A 26,487-nucleotide genomic window follows, 5' to 3' on the forward strand; every position below is an offset into this window, starting at 1 on the left:
TGAATTGGAACAATGTTATTTGAATTAAATACAATTGCTAGTATTCCTCATATATTTAGCCTCTTTTCCCTTCAGGCTCATTAAAAATTATAATTCAGCACCAAATTTTGGATCAGGTTTTAGGATTCAAGGTTTCTTTGAGGAACAGCCTATAGATTTATATCCCTCTTTCAACAGCATGTAAACATATTACATTAGTTGTAGGTACGTGCATGTAGGTTTTCTTATAGAATTAGATAGATATTTAAGTGGCCTTTGGGACAGCAGGACTGGAGACTGCAACCTAATATCACTTCCCGTTGTTGAATCTAGGCATTTAACATTCTCACCCATGTCATGAGAACTAGCCTTCTGAAATTTACTTTTCCAGCATAAACACTATCAGTTTGTATTTTTCAATGAATCCTGATATTTCTCAGGTAATGCATTCCTTAACCAGGATATATGAACTAGTCCTTGAATGATTGGTGTGGTCTCAAAATTCCAAAACTCGCATATTTGGCTCTGCTGTGTTTGTAAGGGAAACATGGAAGCATCATCAACCCCAAAGCCTTACACAGAGTCTCCCATTAGATACAGGAATTGGAAGTCATCACCAACTGGTCTGAAAATGCCATCCATAGTCCTGAATTGGCACCTGCCCTTTCTCATTTATGGAAAGATGGATATTAAAGATTATGCTACATTTCAGGACAATGCATCTTCTCACAGCAAATAATAGCGTAATGCTAGATTGCACATTGATAAATATTTTAAATCACAACATCTAAAACAGATAAAACAAATACATTTAACATCAAATGTAGTACTGCAACAGAGGAAATGGTGAGAGTTGTGTCAATCTTTCAAAACCAACTGGAACAGAATGTTCTATAGACCCTCCAAAATCTAAAATAAAAAATGTAAAACCTCCCTGGGGTTGGAATTCCAGACATGCTCTGCCAATGATTTCTACTCCTTGGTCATCATTCAAACCTTCTCACTGGTGGACCTAAGAACACAGGTATGTGTGTGTGTGTGTGTGCATGCGCATATGCACACGCATGCGTGCACATGCACATACGTGCCAGTTTGGCCTCGTGGTTAAGGCACCAGTCTAGAAAGTGGGCGACTGTGAGTTCTAGTCCTGGCTTAGCCATGAAAGTCAGCTGGGTAACCTTTGAGCCCAACCCAAGTCACAAGATTGTTATTGTGGGGAAAATAGGAGGAGGAAGGTACATTGGATATAGAACAGAGTTGGAAGGGACCTTGAAGGTCTTCTAGTCCAACCCCTGCTTAGGCAGGAAACCCTACACCACTTCAGACAAATGGTTATCCAACATCTTCTTAAAAACTTCCAGTGTGGGAGCATTCACAACTTCTGGAGGCAAGTTGTTCCACTGATTAATTGTTCTAACTGTCGGGAAATTTCTCCTTAGTTCTAAGTTGCTTCTGTTCTTGATTTGCTTCTTGTCCTGCCCTCAGATGCTTTGGAGAATAATTTGATTCCCTCTTTTTTGTGGCAACCTCTGAAATATTGGAACACTGCTATCATGTCTCCCCTAGTCCTTCTTTTCGTTAAACTAGACATACCCAGTTCCTGCAACTGTTCTTCATGTTTTAGCCTCCAGTCCCCTAATCATCTTTGTTGCTCTTCTCTGCACTCTTTCTAGTGTTTTAACATCTTTTTTACATTGTGGCAATGCAGTATTCCAAGTGTGGTCTTACCAAGGCATTATAAAGTGGTATTAACACTTCACGTGATCTTGATTCTATCCCTCTGTTTATGCAGCCTAGAACTGTGTTAGCTTTTTTGGTAGTTGCTGCACACAGCTGGCTCATATTTAAATGATTGTCCATTAGGATTCCAAGATCCTTCTCACAGTTACTACTATTGAGCAAAGTACCACATATACTGTACCTGTTGTTTTTCTTGCCTAAATGTAGAACCTTACTCTTTTCACCACTGAATTTCATTTTATTAGATAGTGCCCAAAGTTCAAGTTTGTCAAGATCCTTCTGTATCTTTAGCCTATCTTCTGAAGTGTTGGCTATTCCTGCCAGCTTGGTGTCATCTGCAAATTTGATGAGTTTCCCATTTATCCCTTCATCCAAATCATTGATGAAGATGTTGAAGAATACTCGGCCTAAAACAGAGTCTTGGTGTCAGGCACCACTCCATTCCATAATTAGGAAAGAAGACTAAGAGACTCCATGGTTGGAAATCAAAAGTACTTTTACTAATTATAAATGGTAAGCGAGCAGTAGCAAAGCAAAGTCTGCTTAATTTGGCGCGAAAGCAATTGATATATAGAATAGCCCGTTCCCCCCCCTTAGGATCAAAGCTCCAGTCCAATCATAAGTCCTTCAAGTGTCAGGTGTGAGATAACTTCAAAAAGACAGGCTGAAAGATGGAATGTCGAGGCCGTTGAGGCAGACGGGAAACACAGACGCATGCGCAATCCCAACGTCTGGCACATCCTAGAACATTCCTCCAGCACATCAATTAACCCCTCCCAAATACAAGCCCCCCCCTTCCCGTTTCATGGCAGCTGAAGCAACAGCAAGGCAGAAGCTGACATCCGGCCATCCCCCGGAAAAAGGCTGTCAGGCCTGGAAAAAAAAAAGAAACAAAACAGACAAACGACAAAACACAAAAAGAAGAGGGAGGGGAGAAAAGTCAAGGCTTGTCGGGATAAGAAGCATAAAATTTCTGTAGCAGACGGGGAGCACGAACGTGGGATTTATCAACCCATTCCGTGTGGGAGGGGGGAAAGTGCTTCCAAGCTACCAGATATTGGATGCGATTACGGTGCCTGCGGGAATCAAGAATTTCACGAACTTCAAAATGATGTTCCCCATCAATCAGCAACGGAGCAGGCGGAGGTTCATCTGGGGGGCGTAAGTGGGAAACCCGAACAGGCTTGATGAGGTTGATGTGGAACACCGGGTGGATTCGGTTGAGGTGTTTGGGCAATTGTAAACGAACAGAAACAGGATTGATGACTTTCACAATAGGGAAAGGGCCAACATACTTGGGTCCCAATTTCTTTGATTTCTGTGTAGTGTGCAAGAATTTCGTGGACAAATACACCAAATCCCCAGGGCGGTATTCATAGGGCTGAGAGCGTTTCTTATCGGCTTGCTTCTTATGGGCCTTATGGGCAGCGTCCAAAGTGGAAAGAGTCAGAGGCCAAATGCGACTGAGACGCTCACTCCAGTCCGCAACTGAAGGAACCTGTGGTTGGGCAGTAGGCAATTCGGGAATAGGAACAAAATGTTGGCCGTAAACGACCCGAAAAGGGGTGAACCCCGTGCTGGAGTGAACCGAGTTGTTGTAGGCCACCTCAGCATGTGGCAACAAGTCGACCCAATCGTCTTGTTGATAATTGATGAAACAACGTAAATATTGCTCAAGGACGGAATTTGTACGTTCACAGCCGCCATTAGTCTGAGGATGGTAGGCGGAGCTAAGGCCCTGGGCGGACCCAATGCGTTTGAGAAATTCCTTCCAAAAAGTAGATGTAAATTGGACCCCACGATCGGAGATAATACGGTCGGGAACCCCATGCAAACGGTAGATGTGTGAAAGGAACAGTTTAGCCAACGCCTTGGCGGAAGGAATTTTGTGACAAGGCACGAAATGAACTTGCTTGGAAAACAAATCAGTGACCACCCAGATGACGGTATGCCCCTGGCTTTCGGGAAGCTCAACAATAAAGTCCATAGAAATCTCCTTCCAAGGGGCAACCGGGCGAGCGACGGACTGGAGTAGTCCCTGCGGTTTCCCCGGCGGTTTTTTGGTGGTAGCGCAAACTGGGCAACTGGCCACATAAAGTTCAATGTCCTTTTTTAAAGAGGGCCACCAGAATTGTCTCTTCACGAGGTGCAAAGTTTTTACGAACCCAAAATGACCCGCCAATCTGGAGTCATGAGCGCGACGAAGAACGACCAGACGTAGGGACGCGGGGATGTATAATTTAGCACCAATCCACGGTAGATCGTCCCGCATGGTGCACTCGTTCCGATGGTTCAGAAACCAGTCGTCTTGAGGAAGAGCTTTTTTAAGGTCAGAAAGTAGATCTTGAGGCACTTCCCTCTGAGCTTGGGTCTGCTGACGTGTGAGTACCGGGGCTGCCAGGAGCGGTTGAACGATACTCAGTTTAGAGCAATTATATTGAGGTAATCGGGACAAAGCATCCGCCATGAAGTTCTTTCCGCCCGGGATATACTTTAGAGTGAAATTGAAACGGTTGAAATATTGGGCCCATCGCATTTGTTTGGGGGAGAGACGACGAGGCGTTCGCAACGCTTCCAAGTTTTTGTGGTCAGTCCAAACCTCAAATGGGTGTTTAGCGCCTTCTAGGAAATGGCGCCAAGTAGCGAGGGCCCAACGGACGGCGAAAGCCTCCTTCTCCCAAACCGCCCAACGCCGCTCCGTGTCAGTGAGTTTACGGGAGGTGTATGCGCAAGGCTGCAAGTTACCTTGGTCGTTGGCTTGCAGCAGAATGGCCCCTACGGCGACATCACTGGCATCAGCCTGGACGACGAAAGGCCGGTCGAGATCAGGATGCTTAAGAACTGGTTCAGCGGCAAAAAGGCGTTTAAGTTTCTCGAATGCCGCTTGGCATTCCATGTTCCAGTCTAAAGGCTTATTAGGTTTAGGCTTCGGGTCGCCTTTCGTCTTGAGCAAATTAGTAATAGGGAGGGCAATCTGAGCAAAAGAGGGAATGAATTGACGGTAGAAATTAGCGAAACCCAAAAATTTTTGCAATTGCTTACGAGTTTTGGGCGCGTCCCATTCAGTGACCGCCTTCACTTTTTCAGGGTCCATTTCAATGCCATCAGGGGAGATGCGGTAGCCCAGATAGTCAATTTTAGATTGGTGAAACTCACACTTAGACAATTTAGCATAAAGGTCAGCGGCACGGAGTTTTTTCAGAACAGTGCGCACCAGATTGACGTGGTGGTCGTAACTGCGAGTATAAATGAGGATATCGTCCAGGTATACGATAACGCCCTTGTAGAGATGATCGTGCAAGATTTCATTAATAAGTTGCATGAAAACAGCAGGAGCCCCTTGTAGGCCAAAAGGCATAACCCGGAACTGGAAGCAACCAAGAGGGCAGTTGAAAGCAGTCTTCCATTCGTCCCCTTCCTTAATGCGTACTCTATAGTAAGCTTCTTGCAAGTCCAATTTAGTGAAAATGCGGCCCTTCCCTAGCTGTGCCAACAAGTCCTTCATCAATGGGACTGGGTAGAGGTTCTGAGTTGATACAGCGTTAAGATTTCTAAAATCACAGCATAAGCGAAGAGAACCATCTTTCTTTTCACGAAACAGTACAGGGGCAGCCACTTTGGGTCGAGCCGGTTCAATGAAACCACGTTTCAAATTTTTGTCAATGAAAGAACGCATCTCCTCCATTTCCCTGGGCGACATGGAGTAAATCCGGGGTTTAGGGAGCTTAACCCCGGGTAAAATGTCTATGGAGCAATCAGTAGGCCTGTGGGGGGGGCAGAATGTCCGAAGATTGTTCGCTGAAGACGTCCTTAAGATCCAGATATTCCTTCGGAATTTTCTCCTCCCCTGCAATCCTCTCCTGCCCTCTAGCGGCCACTTCCGGAACGTCAGTGATAGGTTGGTCCGGAGAGCCCTCTCCCACTGGAGGCACCTTCGAGCGAACGCGTAAGCGGCCTGTCCGCCAATTTATGTGAGGGTTCCACTTCCGGAGCCATGGGATGCCCAAAATGAGTGGCCTGTCCATGCCAGGTGCGACCACAAAAGAGATTAATTCAGTATGGGTACCCATCCTCATTTCCAAAGGCTCCGTAAAAAAATGGGCGCCCCCCCCCCCCGCAATGGATCCATCAATTTGGCAAAATACAATTGGGGTCTTCAAAGTGCGCAATTTGAGGCCTAATTTCTCCACCATGGCTGGGTTGATCATGGATCGGAAACAGCCGGAATCAAGTAAGGCCAGGAGGGTGGCAGGTTCCCCCTCAGGAGGAACTTTTAATTCAATAGGGATTAGCAGGGGCCCCTTGTTTGAACTCACCCAGTGAGGCGATGTGTCGTCATCTGAGTCCTCCGAAGAAGAGGAGGTAGCATCCGCGTCTCCCTTTAATGGCTGGGCAAAAGGAGGGGGGTTGGATTCCCCAGCGAAAGCCGATTCCTTCTTCTTCTTTTCAGGGCCTCTGCCAGACTTTTCCTCACGTTGGGGAGGGAGTTGCGCAGAGAGGGGTAATTTAGCACGGCATTCGGGGGCGGTGTGCCCTAATTTGCCACAGCGAAAACATGTTAAAGGCCTGGAGAGGCCAGAAGGGGGCCCCCTCGCTTCACTTCGTCGTTTGAAAAGTGATTGAGTGGCTGGAGGGGGGAGGGACTTGGCAGCCCTCTCCTTCCGCTTCCTTCTTTCCTCTTTAGCATAACGGAGACGGGTTAAGTCGAGTTCAGCGTCCGCTGCATGCTCAAACCAAGTGATTAAACGTCTAGGCAGGTTACGATTGACACATTGCTGATAAATGTCTTCATTCAATCCTTCAGCAAATCTGTCCAGTAGAGCGTCCTCCCCCCAGCCTCTCATGTATTGGGAAAGACACTGAAATTCCTGGATGTATTGGGCGACAGGTCTATCGTCTTGTTCAAAGGTTAAAAACTTCAATTTGCTTCGCTTCTCAGTTAACGGGTCATCAAAACGTTGGCGGAAAGCCTCCATAAAGCGGTTGAAATTCCCCAAGAGGGGAGAGCCAGACATATGCAAAGCAGTTGACCATTTAGCAGCCTCATCATCTAATGACAAAAGAACCATTCTGACCCTCATGATGTCAGTTTCAAAGTCTCGGCCATAAATCTCCATGTAATTAAACACCTGCATAAGAAAAGAGGCCAGGCTAGCAGAATCACCCTTGTAACGCACAGGCAAGGGAGGGATTTTAGCCATCCGATGTCTTCGGGGGGGAGGCCCTCCTTGGTCAGCAAAACCTCTAGCCGCAGGGGGTGAAGCAGGCCGAGGGGGAGGGGGAGATGTCGGGCGTGGGTAACGTTGCCAATTTCTCCAGTCTCTTTCCTCCTCCCCCCTTCTTTCCCCCAAATAAGTTTGACCCCAATAATCAGGTAATTCACTCCGCTGGGGTTTTCTCATGGGCCCCTGGAGCTGGTAGCTTCGGCATTCTCCTTCATCGCCTCCCCTTCTTTCCCCAAAGTACCTTTGGCTCCAATAGTCAGGGAATTCAGTCGTCTGGGGTTTTCTCACGGCACCCAGCTCCAGCGAAGGTTGTCTGGGTGGTCTTTGGGTGAGTCCAGCATTCCAGCTTGTCTCTGTCTCTCTTTGTCCCACCGAAGTTGACCATCGGGGTGGGGGGGCAGGTTCAGGCTGGCTGGAAATTTGTAGTTGAAATAAATCTTCGTGTAAGGATAAGTCAGGCGGGCTGGGCTCGTGTAGAGAAAGGTCGGGAGGTCCTACTCCACTGGAATCCGCACCTCCAACGGGCCCCTCCTCCTCTCTGATCGGAGAAGACATTATCTCCCTTCTCGGTAGACGTAAATCTCCTGGAAAGGGTTTCTTTTTGAGACTTTGCTTCTTGTCAGGCACCACTCCATTCCATAATTAGGAAAGAAGACTAAGAGACTCCATGGTTGGAAATCAAAAGTACTTTTACTAATTATAAATGGTAAGCGAGCAGTAGCAAAGCAAAGTCTGCTTAATTTGGCGCGAAAGCAATTGATATATAGAATAGCCCGTTCCCCCCCCTTAGGATCAAAGCTCCAGTCCAATCATAAGTCCTTCAAGTGTCAGGTGTGAGGACTTCCTGGGAGGAGCTTACTGGTGGAAGCAGCAAAAAATCAGCTGCCTCCGAATTCCTGGCTACGTACCTGATTAGAGGATCTTCCATCTGACGTCTTATCAGGTTTTCTTATCCTTCAGGCAAGAGGGAAAGAAGAAACTGTTTTGCTGGCAAATGCTCTTCGATTTTTGCAGCTTTTGTGCTTGCAAGGAAAGGGGGGCTAGCCCAAGGCAGAACGGCTGTCCGTGCTGGGAACTTCCAACTGCCTTGTGCAGGACAAAGTAGGTCTCTCCCACTCTGCTCTAAGTTTTGTTTGATTTAATCTTATCACGAGCTGAATCCGTTTACTGCGAGGACAATAATTGCTTATCAACATTTTAGCTTCTTCTCTTTTTCTCCTCCGAAAAATTATTTACTCAGAGGCTTTTAAAATGGCGCCGAGCAGGCTGGTTTCTCCGGTAATAACGAACACTTTTTGCTAATTCTCACAAGACTTCAAAAGAATTCAAAACAAAAGAGATAGCTTATCACATGTTTTGGTTTCACAATAGAAGAATTTTACTCCTTCATTAACTTTGCTTATTTGGAAGTTAAATGGTGATGAATCTGTTGAACGGTTTTGTTACAATGTTTACTCACTGAAACTTTTGCCAAGCCTTAAATTTCAAAATAAAAGCCTCTTTACTTAAAGCTGCATATTTAGGCAATAGAGTTTTATTAACTGCAGGCAGACAAATTTTGAAATGGCCTCAAAACCAAATATTAACTTGAAGACGTCACCCTCTACTTCCAGGGGCACATCCTCAGTGCCTGGTACAAAGCTGCAGCCTCCGCTTCCTACGCCCCCTGCTGGGGATGTGTTAACGAAAGAATTTTTTCTGAGTAATCTAAGCGAGGCTTTTAATGCACAGACAATTAAAATGGAAGATAAATTTAGAGATAATAGAGAGGAGAGAAAAGAGGAAATAAAAGAAATGAAAGAAGAAATTAAAAGTGAAATTAAAAGTGAAATAAAAGGACTTAAACAGGAGTTGTATGAGAAATTTGAGGCTAAGGTTGATAAAATTAGAGACGACATGCTGAGTCTTGTAACTGTATTAACAGAACATATTTCTGGAGTGGAAGATACTCTAGAGGTTCTTAATGATGCCAATGCTAACTTGACATTGAAAACAGAGGTGGTGGAACAAAAAGTGGAAAATGCTGAAAAAGAAATTATTATGATACAGTACCGACAAATGGAGTTCGCATTAAGAGTAAGGGGGCTGCGTGAGGAGAAACAGGAGAACCTGAAACAGATCCTATCGGAAGCTTTTGACCGCCTGATGGGAAGACCAGGGACCAACCAAGGCTGGCAAATTGACAAAGCTTACCGCGTTAACTCCTGGCTGGCAAAGCAGAAGCAGCTTCCTCGAGACATCGTTATATATTTTACTACAAGAGAGTTCAGAAATATGGTACTGCAAGCGTCTTATAACACTAAGCTTCAAATTGGCGGTCAAGACCTGGCTGTTTTGAAAGAGATACCACCTCAAATGTTAAGAGCCAGAAGAGACTACGCTTTTTTGGTCGAAGAACTCAGAAATCGTCAGATACAGTATAGATGGGATGCACCATTTGGCATCATATTTACATTTGATAAGCAAAGGTACCGCCTCAACTCTGTATGGAAAGCCCGAGATTTTTATTATAATATATTGAAGGCCGGACACCCTGCACCATCTGGACCTAGAGAAAGACCACAAGAAGGACAGGATAGACAGCAAACTACACAACCACCAGACAAGATGGAGCATCTCTCTTCTCTAGAAGTGCAAGGTGCTATGGAACCAAGACCTAGCCGCATGACTACTAGACGTATGGAGAAACAAGCTAAGAGGCAACAGCATCAACAATCATCGGCCATCGATCAAGGAACTACAACAACAAATCTGGAAGCAGTGGGAGGAGCTAGACCTAAGGTTAAACAGGCCGTGCAGGAAGCTCTAAAAATGCTTCAACCAACCAAAGATGACAACTAAGATTTTAACATGGAATGTCAACGGACTGAACTCTCCACAGAAGAGGAAGAAAATATTTCATTATCTTAAACAGTTTAAGAACGATGTAATTTGTTTGCAAGAAACTCATATCAAGTCAACTGATCAAAAATATTTGATCAACTCAAAACTTGGTCAACATTTTGCAGCTTCTGCTATGGAAAAGAAGAATGGTATAGTTGTATACTTAAGAAAAGATATGAAAGCTGAATTAATAGAAGCAGATCCCTTCGGAAGATATATTGCTTTAGACTTAATCTTAGAAGGGAAAAAGACATTACTTTTGGGAATTTATGCTCCCAATCAACAGCAAGATAGATTCTATAGAAATCTTCATGCTAAATTAGTACAGTGGGACTATAGTTCCTGTATACTATTGGGTGACTGGAATGGAGTGATAGATACTAAGAGAGATAAGAAGATTTCCCGCCTAAATACCAAGATGCGAGCAAAGTTACCCAAATCTTTCTTTGACATTATGGATGATTTTGAATTGAGAGATATCTGGCGAGAAAGAAATGCAGAGGAATATGACTTCACTTTCTTCTCGGACAGGCATCAATCCCTTTCAAGGATCGATTTTATTCTAACCACTAATGATTTGCTTTCTAGGGTCAAGAAAACAAAGATTGCAGCTAGAGTCCTTTCGGACCATAACCCAGTTTGGATGGAGTTGGGAAGGGTAGTGCAGGCAAGAAGGTTTTGGAGACTGAATGAAAATTTATTTAGATATGAAAACTATATTAATGATTGTAAAAAATTACTATCTGAATATTTTGTTTTGAATATGAATAAGGGTACATCTATGGAATTTGTATGGGATGCAAGCAAAGCGTATATGAGAGGAGTTTTGATGAATATAAATAAAACACATAGAAATAAGCAAGGGCTAAAACGAACAGAACTGGAAGAGGAAATTAAGAGAAAAGAGCTGGAGTTAACAAGGAAACCAGACGATACAAAGGTTAAGGAAGCTATTAACATATTAAAATCTCAATTTGACATGTTGATCTCTGACCAGGTAGCTACTAATTTATTATATGCAAAACACAATACTTTTTGTAATGCAAACAAACCTGGCAGATGGTTAGCTTATCAGATTAGGAAAAAAAGGAAAACTCGAAATATATCTAAACTGATTTACAGAGGGAAGGAGGTGTTCCAACAGGAAGAGATTCAAAAGGCTTTCTGGGAATTTTTTACAGAACTGTATAAAGGGGATAAAATTAATGGTTTAGACATAGACAAATATTTAGACAAGGAGAAAATACCTTCAGTTAGAGAAGAACACAGGCAAAAATTGAATCAACCAATAACCTCGGGGGAAATCCTGCAGGTAATTAAGCAATTAAAGCCAGGGAAAGCACCAGGTACAGATGGCTTGACAGCGGTTTACTACAAAAACTTACAGTTAGAAATGGTAGAACCTCTTAGAGAATTATTTAATATGATTCAAACGGAAGGTAAAGTCCCTCCATCTTGGAAGACAGCGTTTATATCTTTGATACCCAAAGAAGATCAAGATACTACTCAACCCAAAAATTATAGACCCATTTCATTACTGAATGTAGATTATAAAATTTTTACTAAAATATTAGCAAATAGGTTAATGTTGGTCATTCAACAATTGATACATACGGACCAAACAGGTTTTATACAAGGGAGACAGATGAAAAGTAATGTCAGATTAATTATTAATGCATTAGAATATTTGGGAAAGAACAACCAGATCCCTGCTGCGTTTATATTTTTGGATGCTGAGAAGGCCTTTGATCGAGTTAACTGGCAATTTCTGCTGAAGATATTGCAAAAAATGCAGATAGGAGATAATTTTTTACAGTCAATTAAAGCAATATACCAACAGCAAACAGCACAAATCATAGTCAATGGAAGTTTAACAGACTCTTTTCAAATTGGAAAAGGTACAAGACAGGGTTGTCCTTTGTCCCCATTATTGTTTATTATAACTTTGGAAGTATTGTTGAATAAAATACGGGGCTTGGATGGTTTAAAAGGGATCAAGATTAGGCAGCAAGAATATAGAGTCCGCGCTTTTGCGGATGATTTGGTCATAATATTGGAACAACCGCAGGAATCCAGTATGGTTTTAATGAATACGATTAATCAATATGGTCAAGTGTCTGGCTTTAAAATAAACTTAGGAAAAACCAAAATATTAGCTATAAATATGAATATTAAACAAAAGGAAGAATTAGGAGTGATGCTAGGATGTGAGGTAGTTAAAAAAGTCAAATATCTTGGAGTTAACATTTTAACTTCAAATGGGAAATTATATAAGCATAATTATGAACCACTTTGGCATAGCATACAGACAGAGATGAAAAAATGGGAGAAATTGCACTTATCTTTGCTGGGCAGGATAGCGGCAGTGAAAATGAACATTTTACCAAAATTTTTATTTCTTTTCCAAATGTTACCTATACTTAAAAAAGATGCGAACCTTTTAGAATGGCAGAAGGGTATCAACAAATTTGTGTGGGCAGGAAAGAAGCCGAGGGTAAAGATGAAAATAATGCAAGATGTACGTGAGAGAGGAGGATTGAAACTACCTAATTTAAAACTATATTATGATGCAGTGGCATTATCTGTAATTAGTGATTGGATTCATTTAACCAATGATAGAATATTGAACATTGAGGGACACGATCTGGTATTTGGTTGGCATGCTTACCTGTTATTCAACAAAAAATTGGATAAGAACTTTAAAAGTCATATTTTGAGAAATGCTTTATTGCGGGTTTGGAAGAAATACCAATATAAATTAAATGACAAGATACCCATGTGGGCAATTCCTAGACATGCAATTGAAAATATGAATACAGCACAAAAACAGGATAGATTTACTTACAGACAGCTTCTTACCTCGGAAAGGGGGGTATTACAATTAAAATCTTTAGAGGTATTAAAAGAGGAGAAGGTAGTTCAAACATGGTTCCAGTATGGGCAATTATAGGCTAGGTGGAAAATAGATCAAAAAATTGGCTTTATTCAAGTTGAGGATAATCTGTTTAAACAAATAAGAGATCAAAGCTTAATGCATATAAAGAGGATATATAATGTATTAATACAGATGGATTCGGAAACAGAATTAGTTAAAGATTGTATGATAAAATGGGCTCAAAATATTGAGGAACCAATAATGTTGGATACATGGGAAAGAATTTGGGTAAGAAATGTGAAATTTACACAAGCTCAAAATCTGAGAGAAAATTTTTACAAGATGTTTTATAGATGGCATTTAGATCCTAAAAAGTTGGCTTCTATGTATCCGAATGTACAGCCTAAATGTTGGAGGTGTGGTTCTCTCGATGCTACATATTATCATATATGGTGGACCTGCCAAAAGGTTAAGGCATTTTGGATAAAAATATGGTGGGTCATGCAAAATGTTTTTAAAAAAAGGATAAAGTTTATTCCTCAGTTATTTTTACTAGGTATATGTACTGATTTTACAGTGGTAGAGACCAATTTGATTCTGCACCTGATAACTGCAGCAAGACTGTTGGTGGCGCAATATTGGAAGAAGGAAGACTTGCCTACAATCCAAGAATGGACATTGAAAGTAACAAACTTAGCTGAAATGGCTAAAATATCGGCATATCTCAAAGATCATTCAAATGAGAGATATAAACGAGACTGGAAAAAATGGATTGACTATATACAAAATAAATACGGGACTAAGAAATTCCAGTTAGCCTATGCTTAAGATCAGAAATGATTTAAACTGTTAAAAGTTAGTTCAGTAAGAAGAAGCTAAGTTCAATCTAGAATGTCATTAATTTCTTTATTTCTTTTTTCTCAATAGATTTTAGACTGTGTTAGTTAAAAATCCATACCGTGTACGGGTTCTGGGAAGTCGGGGGGGGAAGGAGGAGGGGGGATGGGGGGGTGGAGGGAGGGAGGGGTACACACAACAAAAAAAATTGTATTTCAATGTCTTAATGATTGACAAATGATGACATATTTGTGTTTGTTTTTTTTTTAAAGAAAAATAAAAAAGTTCTCTTAAAAAAAAAAAAAAAAAAGTGTCAGGTGTGAGATAACTTCAAAAAGACAGGCCGAAAGATGGAATGTCGAGGCCGTTGAGGCAGGCGGGAAACACAGACGCATGCGCAATCCCAACGTCTGGCACATCCTAGAACATTCCTCCAGCACATCAATTAACCCCTCCCAAATACAAGCCCCCCCCTTCCCGTTTCATGGCAGCTGAAGCAACAGCAAGGCAGAAGCTGACACTTGGGGTACTCCACTGCACACTTCCCTCCATGTAGCTGCAGTTCCATTGAGGACTACACGTTGAGTGTGGTTGGTCAGCCAGTTACAAATCCATCTGGTGGTGATGCTGTCTAACCCACATTTTTCTACTCTCTGGTAGTAGGTTAAAGTAGGTCTACTTTATCAAATGCCTTACTGAAGTCCAAGTAAATTATATTATCAGTATTCCTCTGGTCCACTAATTTTGTCCCTTTGTCATATGTTTGCTACCTTGTGTTATTTGTAAAAATAATAAAGCTGGGATACAAATAAATATGCATGCATGCACATATTTTGTTAAATAATTAAAAATAATAAGAATAGTAGTGCAGACAAAAAACCCACAAATGCTAAATGCATCTTTAACTCTTATAAAATATTAACAAACTTTATCATCTAAATGAAAAATTACACTATATATGAACTGCATATAATGTTTTTAAAAATGGTGAGGGAATAAAGAGAAAAGGGAGAAAAAGAGCAGGAGAGCTGGAAGTTTGTGTAATAAAGAACTTCAGAAAAATTTACCACAATACTTTAAAGTTTTCCTCCTTGCCCCTTTCTCAAAAGAAGTTAATGATAAGCCATGTTATTAACAGCTCATAGCTGCAATTTAGCGGAGACTTATCATCCTAATGTTAAATATGTATTTTTATTTATTTCTCACATTTCTAAACCACCCATTTCCCTCAAAGAGGGACTCTAGGCAGTGTACAATATAATGTCAAAATAGCAGTTATATATATTGTATATGCAAAAGTTAAAAATTTGAACAGGAGGCAAGAGGTTAAAATTAGTTAAAAGGTGGTGAAGGAGAGCTTTCAGGGGACCAATGAGCTCCAATTTGTCTGAAATCGCCCCCTGATACCATGTCCAAATTTATTGACCTCTTGATAGATCCTGAACACAGATTCTATGGTCAAGAAGTGTGTGTCTTTATTTAGCAGCAAAGTCGTGTTCCAAGGTCATGTTGACTGTCTTATGGATTTTAAACCAAAATTATTGCATAAATTATAACATACATCATGGGATAAAGCCAAACTGGGGGATTAAATGTTCTAATCATGAGTTGCATCTCCAACAGCATGACAATTGTAAGTAATTAAAGATAATAAAAGGTAAAGGATTCCCCAATCCAGTCGAGTACGACTCTAGTGGGGGAGGAGCACCTCACAAGGTGGTGATTGTAGAGAAAATAGTACAAATATTATATATGTTTGCCAGCTTAAATTACTTATAAAGCAATAAAGGTGGTTTGTAGTAAACAAACAGGTAAGTAAATAGTATATTTCTAATATACACGGAGTTACGTATATATGTTTACTCAAGTCTCCAAGATGGATTTTGTGGGTATAATGCAGACCATCTGGAGCAGAAACTGAGCAAGTCTCATTCCTTGAACAGCCTTTGGCCCTGCAGTACATGAGGGAATCTGCCAAATGGCTAGAAGAGTTTCTTGTTTTTATTTCTTCAGCTCTCCAATTAGTTATCCCAGTACTATTTGAAAATGCAAAGTTCACTTGAAAATATCTGCAGATGTTGTATGTCTAGCAGCACAAATTGCATCGTAGAAATACCTCCTGACCCCAATCTTGCTATCCATGCAAGGCTGGCACATCCATTGTTTATTGCAGCTATTTATAGCCTATATAAATTCAAAGGCACCTCACTGCAACACCAATTAACAATCAACAATAAAAAATATATATTCTTCAAGCTCATTAGAACCATCCTTCTGAGCAATTGATAGAAGATGAGCTGAGACAGATAGGCAGAAGAAACAGTTCTGCTCTACCAAATACTTATTTTTCACCTATCTCCCTCATAAGTCTTGAATCTGTTAGGAATATAATCTAATGGTTGGGTTGGCAATATATAAATCATGTAACAATGCTGTACCTGTTTCTTTAAATCATGCTGTAAATGCGATTGGTTGCCGTTTTCCTCAATCGGCCATAAGATGGAGCCAGAACCACTGTTAGATGCTGATCTGATCTGAGTGTTTAGAAGCTGGCTGTTAGAAGTGCCGTATAGTGATCAGCGTGAGCTATTGTAAGTTTTGCAACTGCTAGCAAACTTTGTGTACCGGACTGTTTGTATGATTAGGGACTATGTTATTTGGATTATCCCTTAACTGAAAGACGTTGATGACTGACTGTCTTAACCGTGTATGACTTGGATTGTTTGATGGACTCTGATACCTTTATTTCCACGAAAGTAAAAGCCTATTTAAACTGTTGTGTCTCTGTATGCTGGTTTGTCTGTTCTCCAACACAACTCTCACAATGCTTCTCTGAACGCACTCGCTCTCCCAATGGGGAGATTACCTAACAGAATCCTTCAAACATGGCAGTGGTGCCAATTGGCCCATTGGAAGGGACCTGAAGAACAGCCAGCTGGAGCAGGAAATTCTCTTTGGCCATCTTCCTCATGCTACAGGTGAGGCATTATTTGAACTACATTTCAAAAGTGTTTCATCTAACTATATCTATTTTTCAAAGCCAGCAAATAAACTCCCTTTTATTAGAGGTTTTTTTTCTCCTTGTAGTACAATGGGAAGGAAAGTTTTCACCAAGGTCACCTTTTCTTCAATCCTTCGTGGACCCCCTGTGATGACATTGTGACACCCCAGGGGTCTGCGGATCACAGGTTGAGAACCACTGCCTTAGAGGAAGTAAATTATCTGGATCGACATTTGGGCCTGGGTAGAAAGTACTCTGGTCATCTAATAGTTGATCATTACTGGGGTCTGAATGAGGGGAATGCAATCCCTTCTCATTTATTCGGACCTCTTGGCTTCTACAACCATCACCATTGTACCCGTCGGACTTCAAAGGCAGGGCACTAGGAACTCTGTTCTGAAGTTGTTCTTCCTGAGTAGGCAGTGCCACTTGTGATGATTGGGGAGAGGCAGGGGTGGGCTTCAAAATGTTTAGCAAGGGGTTCTCTGCCCAGTTGCTGGATGGGCATGACCAAGGTGGTCGTGGCCTAGTTGGCCTCCTGCACTACGATGGGAGGGGGGGCATTTTTGCCCTCCCCAGGCTCTGGAGGCTTTTTTGAGCATCCGAGAAGGTGAAAACAGCCTCCCCAGGCTCCGGAGCCCTTCTGAAAGCCAGAAATGGGCCTGCTTTTAGCCTTCCCAAACTTCCAGTAAGCCCATTTTTTGTGCTCCCTGAGCCTCCGTGCACGCCCTGCACTTACCTGCATCCACAATGGGCTACGTGGGGACTCCTAGGAGGGGTGGGGTGGGCAGAGCTATCCAGGAGTGGGATTTGGGGGTTCTCTGATCTGCCCAGAATCTTAGCTAGAGGTTCTCCTGAACTGCTGCAAACCCCCAGCAGCCCACCTCTGGGGAGAGGTCACCCGAACAGTTGCCCACTTGTGGGTGCCGTGGGTTTCATCTTTTTCTCCCCTGCTATTTCACATCTGTACAAAGCTACTAGGAAGATCATCAATTGGTTTGAGCTGTGACAAAAGGAAAGAAACTGAGATTAAGTCTCAGCAAGAAGAAGGTTTCTGGGCCAACTTTGTCTCTCCCAGTGATAATTCAGGATAAAAGCCCTCCTCTTGAAGGAACAGGCCCACTTGGGAGGTCTCTCAGAGTCCAAGTTATATATTTTTATTTATTTATCAACTTTAGGAGCTATCCTTCAGATCTGCTCCTGAGGCTCTTCCTAGCTTCCTAGAGCACCTTTAGGAGCGATGGAGTGTCTCTGGAGAGAAGCCTCTTTAGCAGGAAGGTCAGTTTCTGCTGAGAGCCTACAAAAGGCAGAAGGCTCTTTAGTGATGCTTGCTAAGAAAGAGCAATAGGGAAGAAACAGAAGGGGAAACCACTGAATAAGCTTTCTCAGTTAGTGAATGACTCACGAAGGGGGAAAGCATAACTGAAGTATGAAAAGAAAAAGCTACTGGAGGTTCAGAGCATGCATTTTGCTTTTGAAAGGTAAAACCTGGGTTAAACATTACTGGGGAAATTAAAAGAAAAGAGGAAAAAGAGGAAACCCTCCAGGGTTTTTAACCACTTATTCAACAATAGCAACAAACAAAAGAAGGAAGAAGCGATCTCTGTTCACGATGGAGATGATGATGAGATAGAGGTGCAGAAGATATTGAGCAAAGTGGTATTTGTCTATGAATACAGAGAAATGTCTAGCTACTGAATACGCTTTATTTTCTGGGATTTTTTTTTTAAATATTGTACTTCTCAGTCTAGCTTTGGTTTTCCATCCCATCCAACAAGTACTAACCAAGTCCAAAACCAGGAAAGGCCAGCCTGAAAAATATGAGAAGAAAATTACAAATAATTTCCTGCGATTTGACTTCTTATATTTCAATCTTAATTATATTAATATTATCTATTAGTTGTATTGGGTCTCAGAAACTTGATGAGTTTATGTTCTGCATAAATGAATGAAATTCTGGCCTTAAACTTAGATTCCCCCCCCCCCCCCGCTAAATAAGATCATGGACAGCAGCTGTGGAAAAATATTTGTGTGCAAACTTGTATAAATGGGACACTTCTTCACAGACAGACATAATGATGTCATTTCCACTATTAGTAATTTTTGGGTGGGAGCATATTTCTGCTGCAAGCTTAGAAATATTGCAGTAATCATACAAAAAAGGACATGTAAAGCATAGCAGGGAAGTAATAGAGCTTTCATATGAGTACATCAAGCTTCCTTACTTCAAAGTTGACCATTAGTACCAAATTCATAAATTGCTGCAGCTGAAGAATTGGCTTGCTTGAGAAATGAATGAATTGCACACTGAGATTGAAAATCATTACGAAGGATCAACATGCTTCCCATATAGTAGTAAATATGGACACCGGGGACAATTTCCCTGACTTCATAAAAAGATTTGGTGAAATTGCTGGGACTAAATGATTGATCTCTAAAAGGAATTAAAACTCAGTGCTTGATCATGTGCTTTGATTACTAACAGGTCCTTGTTCAATTTTTTTTATAACCTCCAAGTGACGCTGAGAAAGACTTCTATCTGAAACCTTGCAGAACTGCTGTGGCATTAGATGTCAACAATTCTGGTTGGGCTGAGAATAATTGCTCTTCTCCCAAATACTCATCTCCCCATGGGAGTGTGTAAAGATCATTCTGTGCTAGGTGCATCAATGTTTTGTTTCAGAATAAGGCAGCTCCTTGTGAGCCTGCAATTGTGAAGCCTTTGCTGTCTTTTTACTCTTCATGCTTCCAGCAACTTGTCTCTTTGTGGCACTGACAGGCGGCCTTATACAAAGAGGTTGCTCTCTGACTGCACCAGGCAAAATTCTTGGGTAAAGGGCAGCTGTTTATGCCATTGTACCTGTTATTTGACACACAAATATAGAACTACATTCTCAGGGCTGTCAAGGATTTGAGTTTCAGATTCACACCTTAACGAGAAGGAAGTGTGGAGACAGGAAGAGACATGGGGGTGGATGACAGAAAGGAATGGCTGCCTTCATTTCAAGCTCCATGGGGAGAATATAGATGAATTTTTTAAAAGGCAGAGAGTTTATTGTTTTTGAAGTCAATGGGGAAAAAAATTCCAATGGTGACAGCAGCCTTTGTTAAATGGATTGAAATCTCTTTTTTTTCCCCCTCACCCTTCATCTCATTATGTTTACTCCTCTCTAAAGCAGTGTTCTTCAAACTCAGCAAACTTTAGCTGTGTGGTCTTCAACTCCCAGAACTTTCCAGCCAGCATGCTGACTGGGGAATTTTGGGAGCTGAAGTGCACATAGCATAAAGTTGCCAAGGTTGAGAAACACTGTTGTAAAGCTGCATTCATGCAAAGGGGAGCTCCTGGCCCTACTGACAACAGGTAGTCCTTGATGTATGACTAGAATTGAGCCCAGGATTTACGTTGCTAAAGTGAGAAACTTGTTAAGTGAGTTTTGCCCCATTTTACGACTTTTCTTGCCACGTCTGTTAAGTGAATCACTGCAGTTGTTAAATTAGTAACATGGTTGTTAAGTGAATCTGAATTCCCCATTGACTTTGATTGTGAGAAGGTCGCAAAAGGTGATCACGTGACTCTGGGCCACTGCAGCCATCATAAATGTGCGCCGCTTGTCAAGCATCCAAATGTAAATCATGTGATCATGGGGATGCTGTAACAGTCGTAAGTGTGAAAAATGATCACAAGTAACTTTTTTTAGTGCCGTTGTAACTTAGAACAGCCACTAAATGACCTGTTGTAAGCTGAGGATTACCTGTGCATGATTATAATCCTGGAAGCAAGGGAGCAAAAGGACAGTGTGATCTTTGGATAACCATTTCTTGGCCAATCTCTCTTTGGATTGGGTCAACTCTGCTGATTCTGCTTCAGCTCTCTCTTTGCGAGGAAGGGGGTAAATTCAGAACCAAGCCTTTGTTCTACACCCGTGATGGCGAAGCTATGGCATGCGTGCCACCGGTGGCACACAGAGCAATATTTGCCAGCATGGCAGCCCTCAGCTCTAATGTGCATGCCAGCTAATTTCTGGCTTTCCAGAGGGCCGTTGGCCATTCCAGGCCCTCCCCAGGCTTCAGGAAAGCCTCTGGAACCTGGGGAGGGTGAAACCTCCCATGTGGGAGGGCGCATGCCCGGGGGGGTCATACGTGCATGCGCAGGTGCGTGGGCATATGTGTGCATGCGATAGCACGTGCACACACAATTCTGGAACACCTTTAGAAAAAGGTTAGCCATTACTGTTCTATGCCTTTGTGTGTTTAAGATGTATTGTTTTGAAATCTCTCAGTCCCCGATTTTTATTTGTTTGGGATATCATTGGCGAGGCTGCGTTAGTCAAGAAGGAGAATTTAATCCTTTACCACTCCGTAGCTGTCCTGATGAAAATCTGCCGCTTTAGGCTGCTCTCTGTGTTGGGAACAAATCCCCATTAGTGCTCTTTTGTGATGTGTGACAAATTTCCATCACATCTGACAAGTGCATGTAGAATCAGGCTATGATTCTTTGTTGTTTGAAACAGAACTCAGGTGACCCGGGCCAATGATTGAAAAGATTTTGCCGCAGCATTCAGGCATTTTCTTTCTTTTATCTGTCACACCCTTTTCCCAATCCCCATCCCCCTCTGAAATTACCATCTGTAAGCAGCAGCCATTTTCTCTTGCTGCCTAACAGCATCGGCCCCTAAAATTATGCCTTTCCTTCATGACAGTCGATACTGACTTCCAGGTTGTTGTGGAAACACCGCCGCCACCGCCGCCACCACCACCTATGGATAATATCCAGCAAATGTCCATTTTATCTATAATTCATGAAATCAACAAGACTTGAATTCAAGGCTAACTTGTGCAACCGGTTCAATGGGGACATGCTGGAATTTAATCAGTGATAGTGACTGACCAATATGATGTCAGAATCGGTGGCAGCATAGTTCGGACCACAAATGGCTAGACAATCAATTTAAGTACAGGGCGGGAGAACTATAGGAAATAGGATCCTGGACCAGGCAGATGCTATGTCTGCTCTGCAGGCTACTGTGAATGGATTGAGGGTACATTTGTGTATCAAATGTATTGATTTTGCAATTCGGCATAGTAATAGCGAAGGAAAATATTCCTAAACATATATAGGTAGTCTCAACTTACAACAGTTCATTTAGTACTGCTAAAAGTTACACCACCACTGAAAGAAGGGACTTATGACCATTTTTCATACTTATGTCCATTGCAGCATCCCCATGGTCATGTGATCAAAATTTGGATGCTTGGCAATTAATTCATATTTATGAGGGTTGCAGTGTCCCAGGGTAGGTGAACATCTTTTGAGACCTTCTGATAAGCAAAATCAATGGGGAAGCCAGATTCACTTTAACAACTGTGTTACTAACTTAACAACTGCAACAACATGAATCTCAGAAATAAAAATGTTTGTTTTAGAGGGACTCACAAATTTTTTAAAAACAAGACTCATTAGCACCTGTGTCCCATACTCTAATTCCAAAAGTTTTCTGCTAGTTATCAGTTCAGATCTATGCAAAAAGTTATCCTTCTCCTAGCAAAACATTGGGTGTTCAAGAAGAGGGAAGGAGAAATTACGGGCTCAACTGTGGTTGTAAGTCGAGGAAGCAGAGTTAGAGCAGGTCCGGCTGTAGTTGATCAAGCCCATTCCGAGATCAGATCCGGGACAACCTGCCATGGCTAATTCACCATGGCCAACTTGCCACAGCCAACTTGCCATGGACAACCCAGCCATAATAGTTACTCTAAGATCAAAGAAATGATGGAATAGAATCATTAAAGAAAGGATGCAAAAGGAGGGACATGTGAATGACAAAAATTAAAATAATTTTAAATTTGTTTTAAATAATTACATTGAATTGTTGAATTGTCCAATGGCGAGTTGGTCCATGGCAAGTAGGTCATGGTGAGTTCCCTTGCAGCAAGTGGGCTGTGGTGAATTGGTCATGGGGAATTGGCTGTGGTGAATTGTCCCTGTCAGCTGCGACTTCATTTACTAATCAGGAAAGAAGCCACTCAACTCCATTTGTTTGAAATCAAGTGTACTTTTACTAATTATAAACGAACAGTAGCAAAGCTAAGCTGAATCTGGTTAATTAGGCACGAAAGCGAATAATATCATGTATAATTCAATCCCCTCCCCTTGGCACCCCAGTCCATAGTCCAATTATAATGCACCCAACTGTCAGGTGGGAGATAACTTCAAAAGTCATCACCAGGATGGAATGCTGGACAGTTAACCTTGGCGGGAAACTCCCTTCCTCCACATGCGCAGTAAGATGGTCAGGTCAGCGTCTAGAATCTTTCTCCAGCACATCATGATTCCCCTCCCAAATACCATGCCTCCCCTCCCCGTTTCAATGGCAGCCGAAGCAGCAGCAAAGCAGAGGCTGACAGTCCCATTTCATGATCAGTGAGTGAATAGAGACAGGACCTGGGGACAGGGTCAATTCCAGAAATTATATTGAAATGTCGGCTGTTATTGCATCTAGCCCTTACGAGACAGACAGACAGACAGACAGACAGACAGACAGACAGACAGACAGACAGACGATGGACCTAGTCAACTGATCCATCACACATACATACCCAGAGTGAGTTTTATAGTATACATAAAACATTCAACAAGTACAAAAATTAATATTAAAAGGCTGGCAGAGAACATAAGATAATATGAACAATGGAGTTATCTCATCAAATACCATTCCCTTGTGACCCCCAAACCTGTTGACATAAGGTTTCAAAAGACTTCTGGGGGTTTGGCAGAGATGAAGCCAATCTCATCTAGAGGAGATGATGTCCCACAGGACAGGTGCCACAGCGGAAAAGGCCTGTCTCCTGGGTCCCACCAGATATGACTCCTTAGCAGATGGGACCTGCAACATGCCTCTTCTGCCAGGCCTGATGACATGGGCAGATATAAGTTGGGAAGAGGCAGTTCATCTAATACTGACATTATGGTGAAGGTGGGGTCCAAATTGTTTAAATCCATAGTTTCTTATGTTGTGTCTCCCTTTCAAGGGCAGGAATTTTTTCCATCTTGGAAAAGACAGTCCAACTTGTAGAAAAAGGGACAGCAGCAGGGATCCTATGTCTGGCTTTGAACTAATCAATTCTATGGTCTTGTCACAGAGTAGTACCACTGTGAAGAAGCGAAAGGAGAGAGTCTAACAAAAGAGAGCATCTATTGGAAATGACGTGGTATAAAAATATGCAGAGAGAAGTGCAGAATTAACCCATTCTTGCTATGTTGTACCTAGCACAAAACACAGGCGTGGAGATTTTTCACAGCAATCATAGGACAGAACATTTAATAGCTATGTACTTTGGCTTGTGCCTGTGTAGATTTGTATAATTGATGTGATGGTGTGGCTCCAGTTCAGGAAAGGTACAATTTGTGTAGAGCTTTTGTGAAAGGAAAACAAGCATGATAAGGAAAAGCTGAATCTCTTGCCAAACACATGACAAGAAAGAACATCATAAAGGTGTCTGAGAACAGACCAGGTTGCTAGATTTTTGTCTGTTGATCCCGTGCTGACAGCAGCTCTTTTCGGTCTTCTTATCATTCTGTAAATTGAAGATACCAGGACATGATTCAAGCAAAAGAATTTTTTTCATACAGCCACAGTCCAGCCAATGAGTCATTACCTTGAAACTGTAAATGCTCTTCTGCTTTGAAATAACCACAGTGCTTATATAGTGAGTTTGCATCTTCAATGGGTGCATTGTATCCCACAGCAACAAAGGGGCTGATTTGGGAAGTCCTGGTAAATATGGTCCCATGGTTTTCCCAAATATTTCTAAATAAATTAGTCTCATGCCTTCATTCAAAGAAGACATGGTGAACAATCCAAAGCACTGTGTAGCAGCTTTATAACTTTTTACAGGGAAGTGCAGTTGGGCATGCAAATGTTACGAATCAATTTTTAGTTTTCCATATATATGCATCGTGGCACGTCAAAACCGCGGTCCACTAAAGCGCGCCCGATTAAAGCGCGTACGTGACGTCATCAGCAGCGCGACAAGAAAGAAAAATGGCGCTTTAAAAAGCGCTTTTAAAGCAAGCCGATTCACATAAAGGTAAGGGTTAGGGTTAGGGTTAGGGTTAGGTTAAGGGTTAGCGTTAGGTTTAGCGTTAGGTTAAGGGTTAGGTTTAGGGTTAGGTTTAGGGTTAGGCTTAGGGTTAGGTTTAGGGTTAGGTTTGGGGGGGGTTAGGTTTAGATTTACGCGTTAATTTTAAGTTTACCGCTCACAGCGTGCTGTTTTCGTCACGCTGTGATGACGTCACGTACGCACTTTTGTCAAGCGCGCTTTAGTCTACCGCGGTTTTGTGGTGGAACCATATGCATAGCTTCTGTATGAACAAGAGTCTTATTCCCATCTTGTGTGGCTATTGATTACAGAGCATTTCTTCAGATTATAACAGAAGGTGGAAAGAGATCGTTGTGAATGGCTTTGTGTAAGAAAATAAAATGCAAGTGTTGTTGAGTTAAAAATGTGCAATTTAAAAAGAAAATATTATTGGGTATTATGAATGACTTCATCTTAAGTAGCTTTGCAGTTCAAGCATCCATATTTATGTTTTCATAACACTATTTTTCTTTAGTTTAATATATTCTAAGCCGCACCATATAATTCAGCATTATATGCATATGCTTTGTACTATGTGTGTGTATTGTTTTATCATACAGTTTGAATCCATTTTCCTGTCTGTACAAAGTTTTGTTCTTGGTGCATAGGGAATTCCTGGCTCATTTGTAAACAAACAAACCAGAGGGTACCCATCCATCCATGCCACCTTTATGTCAATTACTAATTGCAGCATAGACTATTTCTGCTGAGATTAGAGATTGGAAAATGGGATCTGGTGCTCAGCTGAATGAGAATGCCATTTCCTAAGTTGTCTACTTTTCATCCAACTCCACATCCTTCCCCTTGTTGATCTTGAAAGAATAATTCTCTAAAATAGACTTACACCGTAGTAGTTGCTGTTCCTTTTTCTCTTGTAGCCTGCCTACTTCAAGCTGAGCTGGTGAATTATGAGCGGGTCAAAGAATATTGCCTGAAAGTACTGAAGAAAGAAGGAGAGAACTTCAAGGCACTTTACCGGTCAGGAGTAGCATTCTATCACCTTGGAGACTACAACAAGGCCCTTTACTACTTGAAAGAAGCAAGGTCTCGACAGCCAACAGGTACTAGCAAGAGATCATCTACTGTTGCTCTATTCTCATCAGCATTGTTTGCCTCTCCTTTTTAAAAAAAATGTATTTTTACTCAGAACAAATTCCCTTCTTTTCACTCTGGTCATTTTTTTCTGCTCCTCTTTTAACACTTGTCATCCACAAAACTACATAAGAAAAGTGCAATTGCTCAGAGCTGCAATCCTGCATTATATTCATGATTGCTACTGATAGAAGTAGGGAAACATGCAAGTGTGTGAACGCTTGCATGTTTCCCTGCCTCTAACAGTAGTAATCATAATATGATGCAGGGAAATAGAGGATTGCAGCACAGAAAAATTAGGGGGCTCTATTCTTTTGAGGCACAATTCTTAGGACCCATCATGGGTCTTGAAGTACTCTGTAATACATGAATCTCAGAAACAAAAATGTGGACTTAGAGGGACTCACATTTTTTTAAAAAACAAGACTCATTAGCACCTGTGTCCCATACTCTAATTCCAAAACTTTTCTGCTAGTTATCAGTTCAGATTTATGCAAAAAGTTATCCTTCTCCTAGCAAAAGACAGATGCAAAAAAATGAATTAAATGGTTCTGCTTTCTCCCTGTTGGGTGTTCAAGAAGAGGGAAGGAGAAGTAATAGGACAATTAGTAAAAGAGTTTGAGGGCAGGTGGAAGGGGAGAAAGAGAGAGAAATTAATCTCAGATGCCATCAGAATGTAGCTTCTGGCATAGTATCATTGGGGAATATAGTTCAGAACA

The 26,487-nt window shown here is 41.8% G+C and overlaps 1 protein-coding gene across 1 annotated transcript in view; it reads left to right on the forward strand.

Annotated features, from left to right (window-relative positions):
• Positions 1-26,487, forward strand: part of TTC9 (tetratricopeptide repeat domain 9) — a 49,762-nt gene that overhangs the window by 12,845 nt on the left and 10,430 nt on the right. Inside the window, exon 2 of the mRNA XM_032234434.1 lies at positions 25,555-25,737. Within this exon, the coding sequence (XP_032090325.1) occupies positions 25,555-25,737 (183 nt within the window). The remainder of the gene's footprint in view (positions 1-25,554; positions 25,738-26,487) is intronic.

Source organism: Thamnophis elegans, chromosome 1 (genome assembly GCF_009769535.1).
Source record: "Thamnophis elegans isolate rThaEle1 chromosome 1, rThaEle1.pri, whole genome shotgun sequence".
In the NCBI taxonomy this organism is placed as follows: domain Eukaryota; kingdom Metazoa; phylum Chordata; class Lepidosauria; order Squamata; family Colubridae; genus Thamnophis; species Thamnophis elegans.